Here is a 16,291-nt window from a genome sequence, read left to right on the forward strand (position 1 = left end):
TGCAAACCATGCAAACCGTCAACCGGCTCCTTGGCCTTCCTCTCAACCTCCCATCAATACCGCACAAGCGGCACCTCGTCGGTCCGGCATCGACTGCGGATGCTTGGTCATGATGGCTTCACGGAAGCGATGCTCTGGGGTTGTGAGTTTGAACAGCGCTAACGTGGAACCAGTCCGGCCCACATGCGCCACAAGCTGTTCGTCCATGCGAGCCCCCGGCAGTTGGCGGAGAAAAACGGCAAGGCATCCCCGGATTCTAGTCCCCATGGGGTTGACGATCGCAAGATGTGGGCCTAGCCTCGATGACGGCCGCTAGGCGCCACCACTACAGGGTTGGCGCAACATCTTCTCTCGCAGTGCTGTATCGGCCCGACAAGCTCTCCACCTGCGGGTCGTCCATGTGGCTCCTCCAAGAACTCCAGCGAGTCTAGGTCCCGGGGCAACACGCTTTTCGGCGTAGAGGTCGTTGGCGAGGTCACCCAGCGTTCTAGGCATGTGATTATGCGATGTATGAGGCATGAAGGTTAAGTTGGGTACTTTCACTCCGCGTCGGAATCTTCCTGTTGTCGAATGTTCTCGGAAGGATACGGCAGTAGCTTCGTCCTGAATTATCGTGATTGAGTGAAACACTGCCGCGTGTCGGGCCGATCGAGCACACCACCTGGATTTGGCGGCTTGTTGACGGCCAAATTCTCGCTCGGCTGCAGTTGTGGTGATGATTCACAGAACTCGGTCACAATTGTTTCAGAAAGAAAGGGAAGTTAGCATCGGTCCGACGTATGACCAATGAGAACGCATTTTTTGCCGGCCCGGCAATCCACGAATCACAGCCCACACACCAGATTTTCTTCGCACGTCCTTGGCAGGGGGCTTGCATGGCCGTTTCCCGATCCCTAGATCGCCAATCATTGAGCAAAGAATTGCCGTTCCTGGAAGTAAACCAACCCGGCTTTCTCGCCCATTGCGCCAGCACCGCACCGGCCAGGCTCCCGCTTCTCCGGCATCACCGGTTCTAATCAGCTTTGTCCTGGCATCCGCCGGCCATGACTTGTCGGTCCGGCATGGTCGATCGGCCCCCCACGTTGGAGCGGTGCGGGGCTGAGAAAAGCTGTGAGACATCGGAGGATGCATCATGCGGACAAGCCAGAGTTGCCCGAGGCTCGAAGTTGCGGAAACCACGCCGCCTCCGCTGCTCCACAGACGGCAACCAACATGAAGACTAAAGGCGTCGACAATCCGCCTACCGCATTGCTCTGATGTTTGGACAATCTCTTTTACTCACTTTGATCATAATTCCGCTGTGCTCACCTGGCTGACTGCCTCTCTCTGCCTATCACCACGCAGCCTCCAACAGCCTTACTACTCTTTATCACGCCGGACATCTTCCCTTCCGTTACCATGACCGTAACCGTTCGGGATAAGCTCTGGTGGAAGCAGGCCGTTGTCTACCAAATCTACCCGGCGTCCTTCTGCGACTCCAACGGCGATGGCATCGGTGACCTCCCAGGCATCATATCCAAGCTGGACTACATCGCAAGCTTAGGCGTCGACGTCATCTGGATCTGCCCCATGTACGACAGTCCCCAGGTGGACATGGGCTACGACATCTCCAACTATGAGGATGTCTATCGCCCCTACGGCACTGTCCAGGACATGGAGACGCTGATCAACGAGACACATGCCCGCGGCATGCGCATCATGCTGGACCTTGTCATCAACCACACGTCGGACCAACACTCCTGGTTCAAGGAGTCGCGGGCCAGCAAGGACAGTCCAAAGCGCGACTGGTACATCTGGCGGCCAGCCAAGTACTCGCCGTCCGGCGAGCGACTGCCGCCCAACAACTGGCGCTCCAACTTTGGTGGCGGCAGCGCCTGGGAGTGGGACGAGCAGACCCAGGAGTACTATCTGCATCTCTTTGCCACCGAGCAGCCAGATTTGAACTGGGAGAACCACGAGACAAGGAAGGCCATTTACGCCTCGTCGATGGAGTTCTGGCTCGCGCGCGGCGTTGATGGCTTCCGCGTCGACACAGTCAACATGTACAGCAAGCCACCAACTTTGCCAGATGCGCCAATCGTCGACCCCGAGACACCATACCAGCCTGCAGGAATGATCTACTGCAACGGGCCACGCATGCACGAGTTCCTAACCGAGATGAACCTCATCCTCGAAAAGTACGGTGCGATTACCGTCGGCGAGCTGCCCTGTACTCCTGACACTCAAAGGGTCCTCCGATACGTGAGCGCCAAGGCCAAGCAGCTCAACATGGTCTTCCAGTTCGACGTGGTGGACGTCGGCATGGGCAAAACGCACAAGTTCGCGACAAGGCCCAAGAACTACACGCTCCCCGACTTTAAGGCCGCCATCGACCTGACGCAGGCCCTGATCCGCGGCACCGACGGCTGGTCCACCGTCTTCCTCGAGAACCACGACCAGGCCAGGTCCGTCAGCCGCTTCACCGACGACCGGCCCGAGTACCGCGTCCGCGGCGCGAAGCTGCTCGCCTTGATGGAAGCCTGCCTCAGCGGCACCCAGTACGTCTACCAGGGCCAAGAGATCGGTCTCGTCAACGTGCCCAAAGAGTCCTACCCCGTCGACAACTACCTCGACATTGACAGCTCGCTGTACTACAATATGGTCAAGGAGCGCCACGGCGCCGACAACAAGGCCGAGCTCGACAAGGCATTCGACGCTATCCAGCACCTGGCCCGGGACCACGCAAGGGTGCCCATCCCCTGGAACGGCAAGACGAAGTACGGCGGCTTCTCTGAAGCGGCAGAGAAGGCCGGTAAGGAGCTACAGGAGCCCTGGATGAAGCCTCACCCACTGGCGGGCGAGATCAATGTGGCGTCGCAGCTCCACGACCCGGACAGCGTGCTTGCTTTTTGGCGCAAGATGCTGCGCTTTCGCCGCGAGCACGCCGACTTGTTAGTGTACGGCGACTTCAAGGATCTGCGGCCCGAGGACAAGGATCTCTTTGTGTTTGTCAAGGAACCAGCGCACGGCGGTGATAGAGTGCTTGTCGTGCTCAACTTCACTACCGAGGAGAAGGCGTGGGAGGTGCCGAGCCCGGCGGCGCTCGGAGTTTCGGAGGTGCGCGAGCTGGTGCCCATCATGTGCACGCACCCGGGGAAGACTAGAGTTGGACAGCTGGCAGCCTTCGAAGGGCAGGTATATCTAGTCAGGTAAGTATCGCGGCATTGGATGTTGGGGAGAACGGGTTCGATCCCACCCACTGGCCTCGTGGAGCCGGTCTGATGCCGAGTGGACGTCGGAGCGATAGAGGGAATGATTCGGAGATTGCTTTGGGAACGCGAGCATATAATTGCCATGACAGGAACAGAGGAAGGGGTTCGTGGGTCTTTTGGAGGTATTGCCGTTTAGTCCTTAGAACTGGAAGCAGATGGCGAACGAAAGTCGGAACAGGGTCCATCATCATATAAATTCATGCAATAGGGGTATCCGTAAGGTATCGAAAGGTTAACAAGCACCATCCCAGAAAAACGTCCCTCCTCCGCCCACCAGCCTCATATCCTGCCAAGCACCCAGTAGGTGAACACACCAATGGCCATGACCAGCACCCTATCGCCTCTCATAACGCGACCACCCGATTTCTGACTCAACCCCAGAGGCGAAGAAGTGATGCTTGGGCCACCGCTGGAGACGACCTGCCCATTGGAAGCCAAGATCTTGTTCCCCGTCATGTACTGGATGTTGTAGACGGGTTCGCTCGTCAAGACGGACGGCGTGCCCAGCTGCGTCGGACAGACTGCCTGGTTGGCAGTCGGCCAGTCGAGGGTACAGACCTCGTCGTTTCCCCACGAGCAAATCGGGTCGAGGATGTTGTAGAGGACGTGGTTTTTGCCGACCCAGCTGTCCTGCGCAAGACAGCTGGCGAGGTAGTTCATGCTGTTGGCCGCGCTGAGCGGCAACTTGCCGCCGTCGGTGTGAATCAGGCTGGCGCAGGCCGACGGGTCAGCGTCCTGGTACTCCATGGCGACGGGGCCGCCCGTCGTCGGCCGCTCCGTGGCCGGATAACCCGTGACGAGGTAGTTCCACGCATCATAGCTCACGTCGTAGGCGCCCTCGGACTGGTCGATGCGCAACAGATGGACCGTCCTCCCTTCGTAGCTCAACGATACGCAGATGTTGGTGCAGTCCACCGAAGCCGGCCAGTAGGCGATGCGATTGGTGTCAACTTTGCATCCGAGGACGCCGACAGAAGACGAATAGCTTTCATGGGGCGTCGCCCAAACAGTCCCGGCCGCGCGCACCGTGGCGGCGGCACATACGTTTAGAAAGAAAGGAGAGGCGCAGCGCATGGTCGCTGCGGTCGAAAGGAATGGATCGTCGCTGGCGGAATGCCGAGTTGGTAAGTGTTTCGAGTTAATGAATGACTCGGTATCTCATGCGCAAAATTAGAATGAATGACATGGTACCATGGTGGAGAAGCACAGCGGGGGCGCCGGAGAGCGATTGACGGACTCGCGTCCTGGGATGGTGTCGCTGGTGTTGAGGAAGAATCGAAGGGTCCTGGGCGAGGGGACCTGAGATCATCCCCGACACGGAGATTGGATTGTCTAAACAGATTAGCGCCCCACCGTTGTGGGGCGCGCTAGGGGTGTTCCTGAATCCTGAATGCCAAGCCTGTGGATGTCCAAACGTCGCTCTGGGGCTCTGGTCTGTGCGTTTTTTACTCTGATATCTGCAGTTCAACTGCAGCTTTCTGCTACAATTTCTATCGCAAACCCAGTCCACAGCTCGATTCCATTCTACAAGGAAGTGAAGGTACATGATACGAACCGCGAAGGACCACCTCGTGCATACAGCCGCGAATGCTAAGCAGCGCCCAGAGCCTGTCTGTGCACACGGCGTGTTAGCACCATCCCTACGCTGGTGGGTACTTTAGTGTATCGGGTTGACTTGCCACTACCGCCCAAAATCCAACAATCATGCCGCCATCATCAAGTTGCATGGCTTCGATCCGGCAGCAATTCTCGTCTGCATCTGACCGAAGTACAGGTCTGGATATGCGACCGCGATTCGTGGTAATCTGCGGGTGTCAATTTCTACCTTGGCAACTTCCAACAATGACCTGCGTGAGATGGGGCCGAATTACCCGAAACCCTGCATATGAATCATGCCTTGGCGTGTAGAATACGTCGACAGAGCTCATCCATTCCCCGCCCCGTCCATCAATTGGAAAGCCGATCCGTGCGGTCAAGCAGCAAAGAGGCCGAGGCGGACTGGGGTGAGGCTGTCCGAGTAACAACGCTCGATGCCCAACAACCTGTTCATTCTAGCCCAGTTGACTAGGACACCGAGGTCAGACAGATGCTGTAGATATTGGCCCTCGCAGCCCCCAAACATGGCCGCCGTTACGGGTCGCTCCGAGTCTTCCCTTGTTGGCCTCAGCCTGCCAGTGTTGCATACCAACGAACTTCAGGTGGGATTGGGGAACGGCCGGGAACCAAAGGGTCCTGTCCCGATCGGTGAGAGAGACGCCAGCTCCTGTCCCACTCTGACGCACAGCAGATACAGATAATGAAACGAGCTTGAGGGCCTAGTAAGGAGTAAATGTTGATCCGAATATCATGATATCGTGGAAGGGCACTTACGTCGAACCCGCCTTTCAAGAATTTGACAATATCCCGCTCATGAGGGGACAGAACAAGTCTTCTCTGGGGAATGCCTTCATGGTCTCCGACCCAATTAGACAGGGCTCCATCGTCCCAGATAACAGACAGTCTCCGAACTCCGCGCAGGTCCTGGGCGAGACAGAAGCCTGCTATGCGAATTGGTGGTTCCATGCAAGTGACAAGTTGAACCTCATTACTAGGGTGTCTGTACCCAAGGGTGGAAGAGCCTATGCAGTCTTGTCGCACCCCGGGTCCCGGAAATGTACCGCCGTCCAAATATGTACTGTAGATTGTCGAAACGTACAGCGCGGTTCCACCGTCAGGCACGGCGATAGCTCGTTCGTAGAGCGCCCTCCCAAACTCGAAGTCTTCCTCATTCGATATTAGCGCCCGACTCGCTGTGATCGAGTTCGCATCGTCGCCTAGTGGCTCAGCCTGGAGGAGAGTGCCGGGTTGAAGCCCATCACAGTTGGCCTCTGCTGCACGAGACATCAGAGTCCACAAAGACGAGGCAAGCTGCCATATTCGTTTTCGGTTGATTACGGATGGCCGAGAGCGCAATTCCTTGACGGAGAAGTAGATGGCTTTCCATTGAACCCCGACTTTCGAGAATTAGGGAGTGACCTCGAAGACAGATTCGAACTCGCGGCGGGGATAGAAACGAGATTTCCAGAAACCTTCGTGCAATGGAACACTGGCATAGACTCGGGAGACTTGGCTCAGCACCCCAACCGCAAATGTTGGAAGATGAGTGAGAATGGACTGTAGTATTTCGATCGGAAGTCACGCAAAAACATTGGAGTGGCGAACAGTACCGTAGCTTGTGGAGGGCAGCCGGGTAGGGTTCCGTGAGCTACTGTGGCCTGCATTTCGGTTCGGCTCTTGGAAGATACGTTGTATCTCGGATATATCCAGCGGATTTGCTCGTAGGTTCTCCCGGTTTGTTATATTCGAGAAGGACTCGAGCCGAGCATCCTCACCAGGCGCAAGCTTCTCAATATTCAGGGTCATATCGCAGGCAGAACCCCCGTAGTCGTGACCCCAGTTCAGAATTCTTCCCCAGTGGATTGGGAAGGAGCGGCAAATGTCGAACAGTCGTTGAATATCTGGAGTGGCCGGAGAATAGACTTCTGCCAGGACTTGCCAGCAGGCGACGTGAAACGGAAAGCCCCATGCAGTTTGGGTACTTCGCGGTGTCCCATCGAGACTTGTCGGCATAAGGCAAATCTCAGCGGATGAAGAGTCGTGATCCGTGTCAGTAGGGCTAATCCGCGCAACATCGGCTTCGCGTCATTCAAGGTCGTCTCAGTCCCAGTTAGGGTACCTTGCGGAAAATTAAGCGTTTGTCTCCTCACACCCTCCTCAAATGTCGCTCGGACTACTAATGCCGACTCCGCCCCCAGCTGAGCCAATGCTCAACGGAGGTATGCTTACCACCTCCGTCTTATTCATAGGACCCCTACGAAAGGCGTAGGTAAAGATCCATCCTGACCCTGCCGCGCCGTGCTCGCCCTTGTTGTCCACAACCACCACCCCGCTCGATGTCTTGGGGTACTTTCTAAGCATTCGCCGAACGGCATCCTCGGCAGCCTCAGTTGGAGTCATTCCCCGCCTCAAGTTCTCCACCGCTTGGTAGCACGGTAAGAAACGCATCATGATGTCCCCGTCGCCCGTCGCTCCGCAGCCACCAACATCTCCGTCCACGTACGACCCGCTCCCGACGATCGGACCGTCTCCAACGCGGCCAGGGATCTTGAAAGCAGCTCCATTTGTCGATGTCCCAGCAGCCATCCTCCCAGCACCATCAATCACCACCATCGAAATAGTGTCATGCGAGACCTGCCCTTCCTCCCCGCCACCTACCCCCGACCATTCCAACCCAGTCGCCGGTCGGTACGGCCCGCAGGATATCTCCGGATCAGGCAGGACATCAACCCAATAATTCCCCTTACAACCTCCCCTCCTCCACTCCTCACATCGTGCCCGACTCTGCGCCGTCGCCAAATCCTCCTCCGGCCCGAACCCCATCTGGACGGCAAACTGCGTCGCCAGATCCCCAATGAGCAATGAATGCCGCGTATGTTCCAGCACGGCGCGTGCGACCGAGATGGCGTCCCGGATCCGCCGCAGGCCGGCGACCGCGCCGGACTTCATGGTTGTGCCGTCCATAATCATGGCGTCGAGCGTCGTCTCACAGTTCTCGTCGGGCGAGCCGCCGAAGCCAACTGTGTTGTCGCATTGGTTCTGCTCGCAGGTGGTGCAGCCAATCTCGACCGCGTCAAGGGCTGTGGGGGGTGGCTCGAGATTGTCAGGGTTGGTGGTGAGTGCGAGGTAGGCTGCGTCAGTGGCGGCCGTGAAGGCGCCGCCCCAGGTGTTGATTACGAAGGGGAGGTTCGGTGATTGGTGGGGGCTGGCGTGTATGTGGAGGGTGAAGAGAAGGAGGAGTTGAGTGAGGGGGGTATTAAGGAGTGTTGCCATGGTGAAACTGATGGATGTTGGGCTGGCATGTGTGTTTGTGAATGCAGGAGTTGAAGGTCGATCATTGCGGAGGGATGATTTGTTCCTGAGTGTATCCGTTGTCGCCAAGATCCGGGTCAAATGGAATTCGGGACCCTCGAAGTTGGTGAAACTCCAAAGTTGCATTTTGCGATGGGAAGAGGTTGTTGTGACGTTGTAGCCCAACCCTAACCCGGAGATTGTAAGACAGCGGCCGGATATACGGTTGATGGACTCTGTGAAACTCGAAAACTGGTTCTTTGGGGCGCTGCACTCTGCGTGCCGATCTACTGTTGGTATAGCAGTTGCGTTGATGTTAAAGGTACAGTAGTTCAGAGATATCGAAGGCAGGGGACTCGGCGCGTGGGTAGGGTTGCGGCCAGGCCCCACCTTCCCAACTTCACCTCCCCACCCGACCTTACAACGCGTCGGATTACACGCGACCTGATGAACATGGTCTACCGAATACAATCAGCAAACAAGGCCGACTCTACGAGAGTTCAAATCATCACCTTAATTCCCTCTTACTTGCGGAAATACATCACTACCTTAGTCCCGCCCCATAATTCAGTCATAATGGCGCCAACAGACAAAGCCATCGCGAAAGCGCTTGCCGACGTGGTGCGCAAAGTCTACAACGGGCCAAACAGGGATCAATTGACCGTCAACTACGCGCGCCAAACCACCGAGGATAGCCTCAAGCTTGCAGACGGTTTCTTGAAGGAAGGCGACTGGAAGTTGAGGAGCAAGGAAATCATTTTTGATACCCTTGTACGTCGCGTCGCGATACATGCCTCGTTCGTCAGATCCGAAGAACTGTAGCTGACTTAATCCATTCAGAAAGAGCTCGAGGCTGGTGATACCGAACCTTCCCAACAAGCCGCTCCAACTTCCAAGTCAATGGCGAAGGCCGCGCCTAAGCAACATAAGAAGCGCGTCAAGAAGGCACCGGCCCCGTCGGACGCCGAATTCGCCGTCAGTGATGCCAGCGAAGTGGAGAATGCACCGCAATCTCGAGCCAAAAGGCGCAGGGTTGTTAAGACACAAGTGAAGAAAAATGCCCTTTCCGACGACGAGGAAGACCTTTCGGGCGTCAGTGAGAAGAGCAGTGACGAAGAACCTCCGAAGCCTGCTGCGCAAAGGCGTTCCAAACAGCCGACAGAGAGCGAGAGTGAGCTATCGGATGTGCCTGATAGATTTTCAGGGAGCAACCCCACGTCAGACAAAGACGAAACTCCCAATCCCGCCCCAGATGACGACGAGAGCGAGCTGGCTGAGGTGATCGACGAGCCGCCCAAGCGCAAGCGAAAAGCCAAAGCCAAAGACGAACCTTGCCCTCCTCCCAAAGAAACCAACAACAGCAGGCCCGCCGCCGACGACTCCTCAAGCGAACTCTCCTCCGTAATCGACGAACCCCCCCCTCCAAAACGAAAGCGCAAGAACGCCAAAGACACTGCACCCGCAAAATCCACAGCATCTCGCGGCTCCAAATTGACCTCCACCGACTCCCCAGACGAAGCCCAAATTAAGCTCCTGCAATCCCAGCTCTCGAAATGCGGCGTGCGCAAGGTGTGGGCCTTCGAGTTCAAAAAGTGCGGCGCCGACACTCCCAAGGCCAAGATCAAGCACCTCAAGGACATGCTATTGGGAGTGGGCATGGCCGGGCGCTTCTCCGAGGCCAAGGCGCGCGAGATCAAGGAGATGCGGGAGCTGCAGGCGGATCTGCAGGATGTCATGCAGGGGGAGAAGAGTTGGGGCGTTGGCGGTGGAGAGAGGGGCGCAAGGAGGAGGGTGGCTTCTGCTGCTGCTACGGGGAGGAGGAAGGGGTTGAAGGATGAAGGGAGTGAAATTGAGGAGGACGGGGGGGAGGAGGAGGAGGAGGTAAAGGGTGAGGATGAGGGAGGTGAGGAGAGCGATGAGGGCGGCAAGCCTGCCGTGAAAGGCAAGGGGCCAGCCCGGCATAGGCCTGAACTGGCATTCTTGGGTGATGAGAGCGAATCGGAGTGAGGGATAAGAGGATGTTTGGCACCATGCGTCTGAAGTGGGGTTTCTACACAATGTATGGGAAGCAGCATCAAGCAGCATCAATATTCCTTTCCCAGTTTCTACTTAAGTGGTTAGCTTTTCGGACGCTGAACTGCCTAGTTGACCTTTGAATCTCACATGAGGTTCCATGTCCGTGTTGGCGTGCGATCTCGGTGCGATGTTGTGTCAGGACACCTGTGTTATTTTCTTTGTAAGCTGCCTGTGGTCTGTGTATTTGGCACAAGTCACTTTGGCGGAGTGGTTAACGCGCTGCCCTGCTAATCTAAATTAGCCGCTAGGCAGTTCCTTCGGGAGCGTAGGTTCGAATCCTACAGGTGACGTTTCTTTTGCTCTACTGCCAGAGGCAACGGCTCAACAGGCCTAGTATGTTTTTGCCTGAAGACCGCGCGATTCTTCTAGTAGCAAGCTGCTCATAGAAGAATTACCGTATCAATGCCGCGTGAAAAGCATTTTGCAGCGGGACTGATGATCCTGGTGACCAGTTATTGCAATCAAACAACAGTTTGGCCGGCGTTTGTTGGGACGGGCAAAATTGCACGGGGGAAAGTTGCAACCTTGAGACATCCACTGCTTGTCATGGATGAAAGGGCGATGGATGATGGATTGCCTGTTGAACATGCTCACGTCACTCATGGGGGTAGACTTTATTTGGCAGCGTTCATTCTCTGAGCAATCAAGCTAAAGACAGCGACTGATCCCAGGAACAGAACGGCGTTGTAAAACTGCGGCGAGTTGGGTGTCAGTCAATCTCCTGGCGGGCAATGGATGGGCTGCGACTTACAGCCCTTCTCGAGACGTCTCTTTCTTCGCTGTCGGTTCTTGCCTCGATGAATAGGCGCCGCAGATTAGGAAAACTGGCCTACCTGGCTTTAGTTACTGCCTTTATTATTACCAACATACAAAACACTTTGAGCCTCACCATATCGATGCAAGAGAAGTGGGATAATTTGTTCCTTGCTCTTGTTGCTTGGGTTCAGGTCCAACGATCCGAACAAAGATCCAATGAGTGTCGGCTGGCCAGAGCAACTTTCTACAGCCGCCCCCGAAGCCACCCGACCCACTATTTTGACCGTGGCTGAAGCTGGCGAGCCAAGCCACTGCCGGGCGTTTCTTGGGAGCGTCCCCGGAAACGATGGCGGCTGCGACACCTGAAGCCGCACGACATTTGCGACAACATCTCGATACCTTTGTCCGGCTCGCGCAACAGCACAAATTGCGGTTCACGAGTGGTTCCCTTCACTGGTGCGTGCACAGGCGCGGCCCGCGGTAGCTGGAGGGTCTGTCCTTTGTCCAACCGCACATTTCGCCGCCCCTCCTTTTCTTAGTTCTGGGTTGTCGCTCCACAGAATCCCCGCGCCTGACGGCAACGTTCTAACTGAACCGAGTCTCCAACGATGGCGCAGGCAGTAAACCGCATCCGTGGGGCCTTTGCGCCCCCGCGTAAAGGCGAGACATTCGAGCTGCGGGCGGGCCTGGTATCGCAGTATGCCCACGAGCGGAAGGAGGCCATTCAGAAGACCATCATGGCCATGACGCTGGGCAAGGACGTGTCGGCGCTGTTTCCGGATGTCCTCAAGAATATCGCGACGTCCGATCTGGACCAGAAGAAGCTGGTCTATCTGTACCTGATGTAGGCTTCTTCTGTCACTAAGGAACACACCTCGCCTCCCTGCGTCGGCTGACTGGCCATGTGCAGGAACTACGCAAAGTCGCACCCGGACCTCTGCATCCTGGCCGTGAACACCTTCGTACAAGACTCAGAAGACCCGAACCCCCTAATCCGAGCACTGGCGATCCGAACCATGGGCTGCGTCCGTGTCGACAAGATGGTGGACTACATGGAGGAGCCGCTGCGTAAGACACTGCGGGACGAGTCGCCATACGTTCGCAAGACGGCCGCCATTTGCGTGGCCAAGCTCTTCGACCTCAACCCAACTATGTGCATTGAGAATGGCTTCCTCGAGATACTGCAGGAGATGATTGGCGACCCAAATCCTATGGTCGTGGCCAACTCTGTCCAGGCACTGTCGGAAATCAGCGAGACAGCACCCGAGACCAAGGCCCTGGTCATTACACCCAACACGCTCAAGAAGCTGCTTATGGCCTTGAATGAGTGCACCGAATGGGGGCGGGTGACCATTCTGTCCACGCTCGCAGACTACCCACCCTCAGACGTCAAGGAGTCGGAGCACATCTGCGAAAGAGTTGCGCCCCAGTTCCAACACGTCAACCCCAGCGTCGTCCTGGCGGCCGTCAAGGTGGTGTTCATCCATATGAAGCTGATCAACCCCGAGCTGGTCAGGCAATATCTGAAAAAGATGGCACCTCCTCTGGGTATGCGAGTTTCGAACCAATCATACATGCATTCGCTAACCTCGCTTTTCAGTAACCCTCGTTTCCTCCGCCCCTGAAGTGCAATACGTTGCTCTCAGAAATATCGATCTCCTCTTGCAGGCGAAGCCGGACATTCTTAGCAAGGAGCTCAGGGTGTTCTTCTGCAAGTACAACGACCCGCCGTACGTCAAGCTCCAGAAGCTTGAGATTATGGTCAGGATAGCGAACGAGAAAAATTTTGACCAACTGCTCTCCGAATTGAAGGAGTATGCGCTCGAGGTCGACATGGACTTTGTCAAGCGCGCAGTCAAGGCTATCGGTCAAGTGGCCATCAAGATTGAAGCAGCAAGCGAGACGTGCGTTAATGCCCTCCTCGACTTGATCGCGACCAAGGTCAACTATGTTGTCCAAGAGGTCATTGTGGTTATCAAGGATATTCTCCGGAAGTATCCTGGCTACGAGGGGGTTATTCCCACCCTCTGCAAGTACATCGACGAGTTGGACGAGCCGCATGCTCGGGGGTCTCTGATCTGGATCGTGGGAGAATATGCCGAGAAGATCAGCAACGCGGATGCCATATTATCCGGCTTTGTTGATCTTTTCCAGGAGGAGTTCACCCAGGTAAGGCGTGCTCCGTGTTTTCTGAGCTTAGACGAGATTTGCTGACGCACCATAGACACAATTACAAATTCTGACTGCGGTGGTGAAGTTGTTCCTCAAAAAGCCGAGCAACAACCAAGGCTTGGTGCAAAAGGTCCTCCAGCTGGCAACGGCCGACAGCGACAACCCGGACATTCGCGACCGCGCATACATCTACTGGCGCCTGCTCTCCGGTGATCTCGACGTCGCCAAGGTTAGCGTCTTCTCTCCCTCCAAACTGACCCTCCCCTTTGCTGACATCCAACAGAACATCATACTTTCGCAAAAACCAGCCATCACCACCACCGTCACCAGCCTCCCGCCCGTACTCTTAGAACAGCTCCTCTCCGAACTCTCCACGCTCGCCTCGGTCTACCACAAGCCGCCCGAGTCGTTCGTCGGCAAGGGCCGCTTCGGCGCCGAGGCGATCCAGCGCGCCGCCATCCAGGAGCAGCGCCAGAACCTTGCCGAGAACCCCATCGCGGCGTCTGTGGCTGCCGCCGCCGCGAACGGCACGGGGGCCGGTGGCGGGGCGCAGAGCAATATTGAGAACCTCCTGGATATCGACTTTGACGGGGCTGCGCCGGCGAGCGCGGAGCAGAACCCTGCTGGGACGGGTACGCCCGACCGGGTGGCGAGCCCGGTCGGGACAAATGGGGTGGGGGCGGCGCCGAGTGGTGGGATGGCGGATATCATGGGCTTGTTTGATGCACCGGCGCCGGGAGTGTCCGCGCAGGGGGGACCTGTCGCTGCTGGCGCTGGTGGTGGGCTGAGTGATTTGATGAGTGGCTTTGCGGGCATGGATCTGAGCGGGAATAGTGCGCCGCCGCCGCCTGGGCAGCAGTTGGGGCATGGGAACGGAAAGGCTGCGGAGCAGAGCAAGGGGAGTGAAGACCTATTGGGGTTGTTTTGAGTGGGTGGGGGATGAGGATGCTGATATTAGGATTGGAAGCAGGAAAATGACTAGACGGTGTTTCGGCAGCGTGCTCTGGGTATGCGATCCTGATCCTTCTCGCAACACGGATTTGGGGTCATGTCTCCAGCGTCTTGCACTCGCCCCCAGGTGAAGCAAACTTGACCCAACACACATTCGGCTTTGAAACACAACACTAGGTCAGACGAGGACTTTGCGTAGCTGGATAATCCGGTTGCTGTATTCCTCAAATCCTCGGGACTGACGACTTGTGTCATCTACCGAGTCATTACCTCAACACTGCCGTAGCCCGCCAAGCTTAATACTTCGCCTTCTTGCCCGTGTACTTCAATGAGAAGATACCCCGCTCAATCGAGTTGAGCAGGATGTACCCCGACTTGAAGTACGGGTACACAGACCAGGTGCCGAGGAAGGCCACCACACCATTCACGTCGTCATCCTCGGGGTGGCAGTCGAAGAAGCCCACCTCCTCAAAGTTGCCACCGGTCGGGTCCAGCTCGACCCCCGAAACATCCACGATGCGGAGGCCCGAGCCGTAGTTGGCTTGGTACGTCAAGCCGTTGACCACCTGTTACTCACGTATTAGCATTGGGAGAAGGGAAGCACAAAGAAAAAGGGAGTCACCAACGTATTGGTTATGGTCGATTGACTTGGCAGGGCTCTTGTAATGCCCCGTGTTGACCGGCGCCTCCAGGTTAGTCACATTGAAGATGTAGGTCGTGGTGCGTCCGTCGGCTCCCGGATTCGTGCCGTCGCGCTCGTCCAGCTCGTCGTCCAGCAGCAGGAATGTCATGGTCTCGTCGACGAGCCAGCCCTGGTGGGTGTAGGCGAACCCGACGTAGGGCGTCCGCGAGATGACGACGGGGTTGGCCTTGTCCGTCACGTCCATGATGGTCAGCCGCTTCTCGTTGTAGTTGAAGCAGATCTCGCGCCCGCGGTACTTCTCGGTCGGCCCTGTGTAGAGAACGCACTGCGCGTCGTGCACGTAGCCGTCGTGCGGGATGCAGCCCGGGGAGAAGGGCTTGGAGGGGTTGGACACGTCCACCATGAACATGCCGCCCGCGCACGACGTGTTGCGCGCGTTAGCGCCCGACCGCCCGCCGACGGCGTAGATCATGTTGGTGGCTTCGTGCGCGACGATGTTGTGCGAGGAGCCGAAACCCGTGAAGAGCGCCGTGAGGTCGCGGGTCTTGTCGAAGACCTTGGGCTTCCAGAAGAAGGGGTTCCACCAGGGCTTGACGTCGAGCAGCTTGGTCAGGTCGAACACCTGCAGTCCGTGATCGGGGGACTCGGCACCGACGTAGGCGTGGTGGCCGATGACTTTGATGTCGCGCCAGCTTGTGGCTGTAGTCTGAGTGTCCAGTCTGCCGAGGTACTCCAGGTTGCCGTTCTTGGTGATCTCGACGAAGCCAACGCCGTCGGTTTGTCCGACGATTCCGAACTCTCGGCCGGTTGGGGATGTCCAACCCCAGACGTCGTTGCCGGCTTTGGTGCTCGAGCCGAGGTCTTCGTGGCTGAGGAAGCCGTGCAGATTGACGTTGTTGCACCGGTAGGCCGAGTCGCCATCGGTCGCAACGCCGTTGATGCAGCGATTCGTCTTGGTGACCTTGCGGTACTTAGCCGAGCCGCCGAAGAGGCCTTTGGCTCTGGCCTCTTCCCACTCCTTGGTCTTGATCTCCATGACTCTCTCCATGGTGCCAGCGGATGCAGCGGAAGCGGCACAGACGCCCAAGGCGCCCGCCGCCGTTACAATGGCGTTGATCCTCATGTTGGGCGATGGAGTGGCGAGCAGTAGTCAGAGGACGGAAAAACCCGGTAAGCCCGAGTGGTGAATGCTGGGCTTTGCCCTGTGACGAAGCTGGACATTATCAAGGGATATATGTAGGCCAAATCTTGTCAGAGACGTTAAGGTAGGGCGGATGTTGCAAAAGCATGTAATCCGCAACGTCCGTCGCGCAACTGTGGGCAGTCATCCGGATACCTTCCGAAAGGAGGAGGTGTCAGTCGGTGTAGGCCAGTCAAACACGACGGATTACTACACAACAACCAACATAGCAGATCCTATACAGAAAAGGCATGGGTTGCCAAGGACGGTTTCTTCTCGACTTCCCTATTCTGGCTCATCGCGGTACTACGGTTACAGCCGAGACACCCGTAGTCTGCTTGGCAACCTCTCTTATCTCAAAAGTGCGGTGCCGAG

At 56.8% G+C, this 16,291-nt stretch overlaps 8 protein-coding genes and 1 non-coding gene across 9 annotated transcripts; 4 read left to right on the forward strand and 5 right to left on the reverse strand.

The window, feature by feature from the left end:
- Positions 1-1,398: 1,398 nt before the first annotated feature.
- N657DRAFT_684694 (glycoside hydrolase family 13 protein) lies at positions 1,399-3,192 on the forward strand (the record flags this gene model as incomplete). Its single annotated transcript, XM_062796704.1, has 1 exon — positions 1,399-3,192. One exon carries the CDS (start codon positions 1,399-1,401, stop codon positions 3,190-3,192), a length of 1,794 nt encoding a protein of 597 aa, XP_062642892.1.
- A 338-nt stretch (positions 3,193-3,530) lies between these two features.
- Positions 3,531-4,325, reverse strand: N657DRAFT_684695 (uncharacterized protein; the record flags this gene model as incomplete). The annotated part of the gene is made up of 1 exon (XM_062796705.1): positions 3,531-4,325. The coding sequence occupies one exon, from the start codon at positions 4,323-4,325 to the stop codon at positions 3,531-3,533; it is 795 nt and encodes a 264-aa protein (XP_062642893.1).
- A 919-nt stretch (positions 4,326-5,244) lies between these two features.
- On the reverse strand, positions 5,245-6,385 carry N657DRAFT_318839 (uncharacterized protein). Its single transcript, XM_062786779.1, has 2 exons — positions 5,622-6,385; positions 5,245-5,566 (listed from the first exon to the last, which is right to left on the reverse strand). The coding sequence occupies exons 1-2, from the start codon at positions 6,132-6,134 to the stop codon at positions 5,330-5,332; spliced, it is 750 nt and encodes a 249-aa protein (XP_062642894.1). The 5' UTR covers positions 6,135-6,385; the 3' UTR covers positions 5,245-5,329.
- A 664-nt stretch (positions 6,386-7,049) lies between these two features.
- N657DRAFT_553360 (uncharacterized protein) lies at positions 7,050-8,063 on the reverse strand (the record flags this gene model as incomplete). The annotated part of the gene is made up of 1 exon (XM_062787918.1): positions 7,050-8,063. A coding segment is annotated over one exon (1,014 nt), but the record flags the coding sequence as incomplete, so codon positions are not given.
- A 488-nt stretch (positions 8,064-8,551) lies between these two features.
- Positions 8,552-10,336, forward strand: N657DRAFT_650543 (uncharacterized protein). The gene is made up of 2 exons (XM_062793966.1): positions 8,552-8,909; positions 8,979-10,336. Exons 1-2 carry the CDS (start codon positions 8,715-8,717, stop codon positions 10,143-10,145), a joined length of 1,362 nt encoding a protein of 453 aa, XP_062642896.1. The 5' UTR covers positions 8,552-8,714; the 3' UTR covers positions 10,146-10,336.
- Positions 10,337-10,407: 71 nt separating this feature from the next.
- N657DRAFT_t159 lies at positions 10,408-10,504 on the forward strand. The gene has a single exon. It is a non-coding gene; the product is annotated as a tRNA-Ser (tRNA).
- Positions 10,505-10,828: 324 nt separating this feature from the next.
- Positions 10,829-11,043, reverse strand: N657DRAFT_582316 (uncharacterized protein; the record flags this gene model as incomplete). The annotated part of the gene is made up of 2 exons (XM_062789603.1): positions 10,829-10,906; positions 10,966-11,043. Coding segments are annotated over 2 exons (156 nt in total), but the record flags the coding sequence as incomplete, so codon positions are not given.
- A 286-nt stretch (positions 11,044-11,329) lies between these two features.
- N657DRAFT_666834 (Adaptor protein complex beta subunit) lies at positions 11,330-14,070 on the forward strand (the record flags this gene model as incomplete). The annotated part of the gene is made up of 5 exons (XM_062795356.1): positions 11,330-11,814; positions 11,881-12,518; positions 12,571-13,139; positions 13,195-13,371; positions 13,426-14,070. Exons 1-5 carry the CDS (start codon positions 11,579-11,581, stop codon positions 14,068-14,070), a joined length of 2,265 nt encoding a protein of 754 aa, XP_062642898.1. The 5' UTR covers positions 11,330-11,578.
- Positions 14,071-14,075: 5 nt separating this feature from the next.
- Positions 14,076-15,916, reverse strand: N657DRAFT_693954 (uncharacterized protein). The gene is made up of 2 exons (XM_062797254.1): positions 14,720-15,916; positions 14,076-14,659 (listed from the first exon to the last, which is right to left on the reverse strand). The coding sequence occupies exons 1-2, from the start codon at positions 15,857-15,859 to the stop codon at positions 14,390-14,392; spliced, it is 1,410 nt and encodes a 469-aa protein (XP_062642899.1). The 5' UTR covers positions 15,860-15,916; the 3' UTR covers positions 14,076-14,389.
- Positions 15,917-16,291: the final 375 nt, after the last annotated feature.

This window comes from Parathielavia appendiculata (assembly GCF_033297405.1).
Source record: "Parathielavia appendiculata strain CBS 731.68 unplaced genomic scaffold N657scaffold_31, whole genome shotgun sequence".
NCBI lineage: Eukaryota > Fungi > Ascomycota > Sordariomycetes > Sordariales > Chaetomiaceae > Parathielavia > Parathielavia appendiculata.

Excerpts from the sequence above, each read along its gene's own strand:
- N657DRAFT_318839 (XM_062786779.1), bottom strand. The coding sequence starts at position 6,134 with ATGTCTCGTGCAGCAGAGGCCAACTGTGATGGGCTTCAACCCGGCACT. Across the intron at positions 5,567-5,621 it reads TCTTGAAAGGCGGGTTCGAC|GCCCTCAAGCTCGTTTCATT; the intron begins GTAAGTGCCCTT and ends ACTCCTTACTAG.
- N657DRAFT_650543 (XM_062793966.1), top strand. The coding sequence starts at position 8,715 with ATGGCGCCAACAGACAAAGCCATCGCGAAAGCGCTTGCCGACGTGGTG. Across the intron at positions 8,910-8,978 it reads AAATCATTTTTGATACCCTT|AAAGAGCTCGAGGCTGGTGA; the intron begins GTACGTCGCGTC and ends TAATCCATTCAG.
- N657DRAFT_693954 (XM_062797254.1), bottom strand. The coding sequence starts at position 15,859 with ATGAGGATCAACGCCATTGTAACGGCGGCGGGCGCCTTGGGCGTCTGT. Across the intron at positions 14,660-14,719 it reads CAATCGACCATAACCAATAC|GTGGTCAACGGCTTGACGTA; the intron begins GTTGGTGACTCC and ends CGTGAGTAACAG.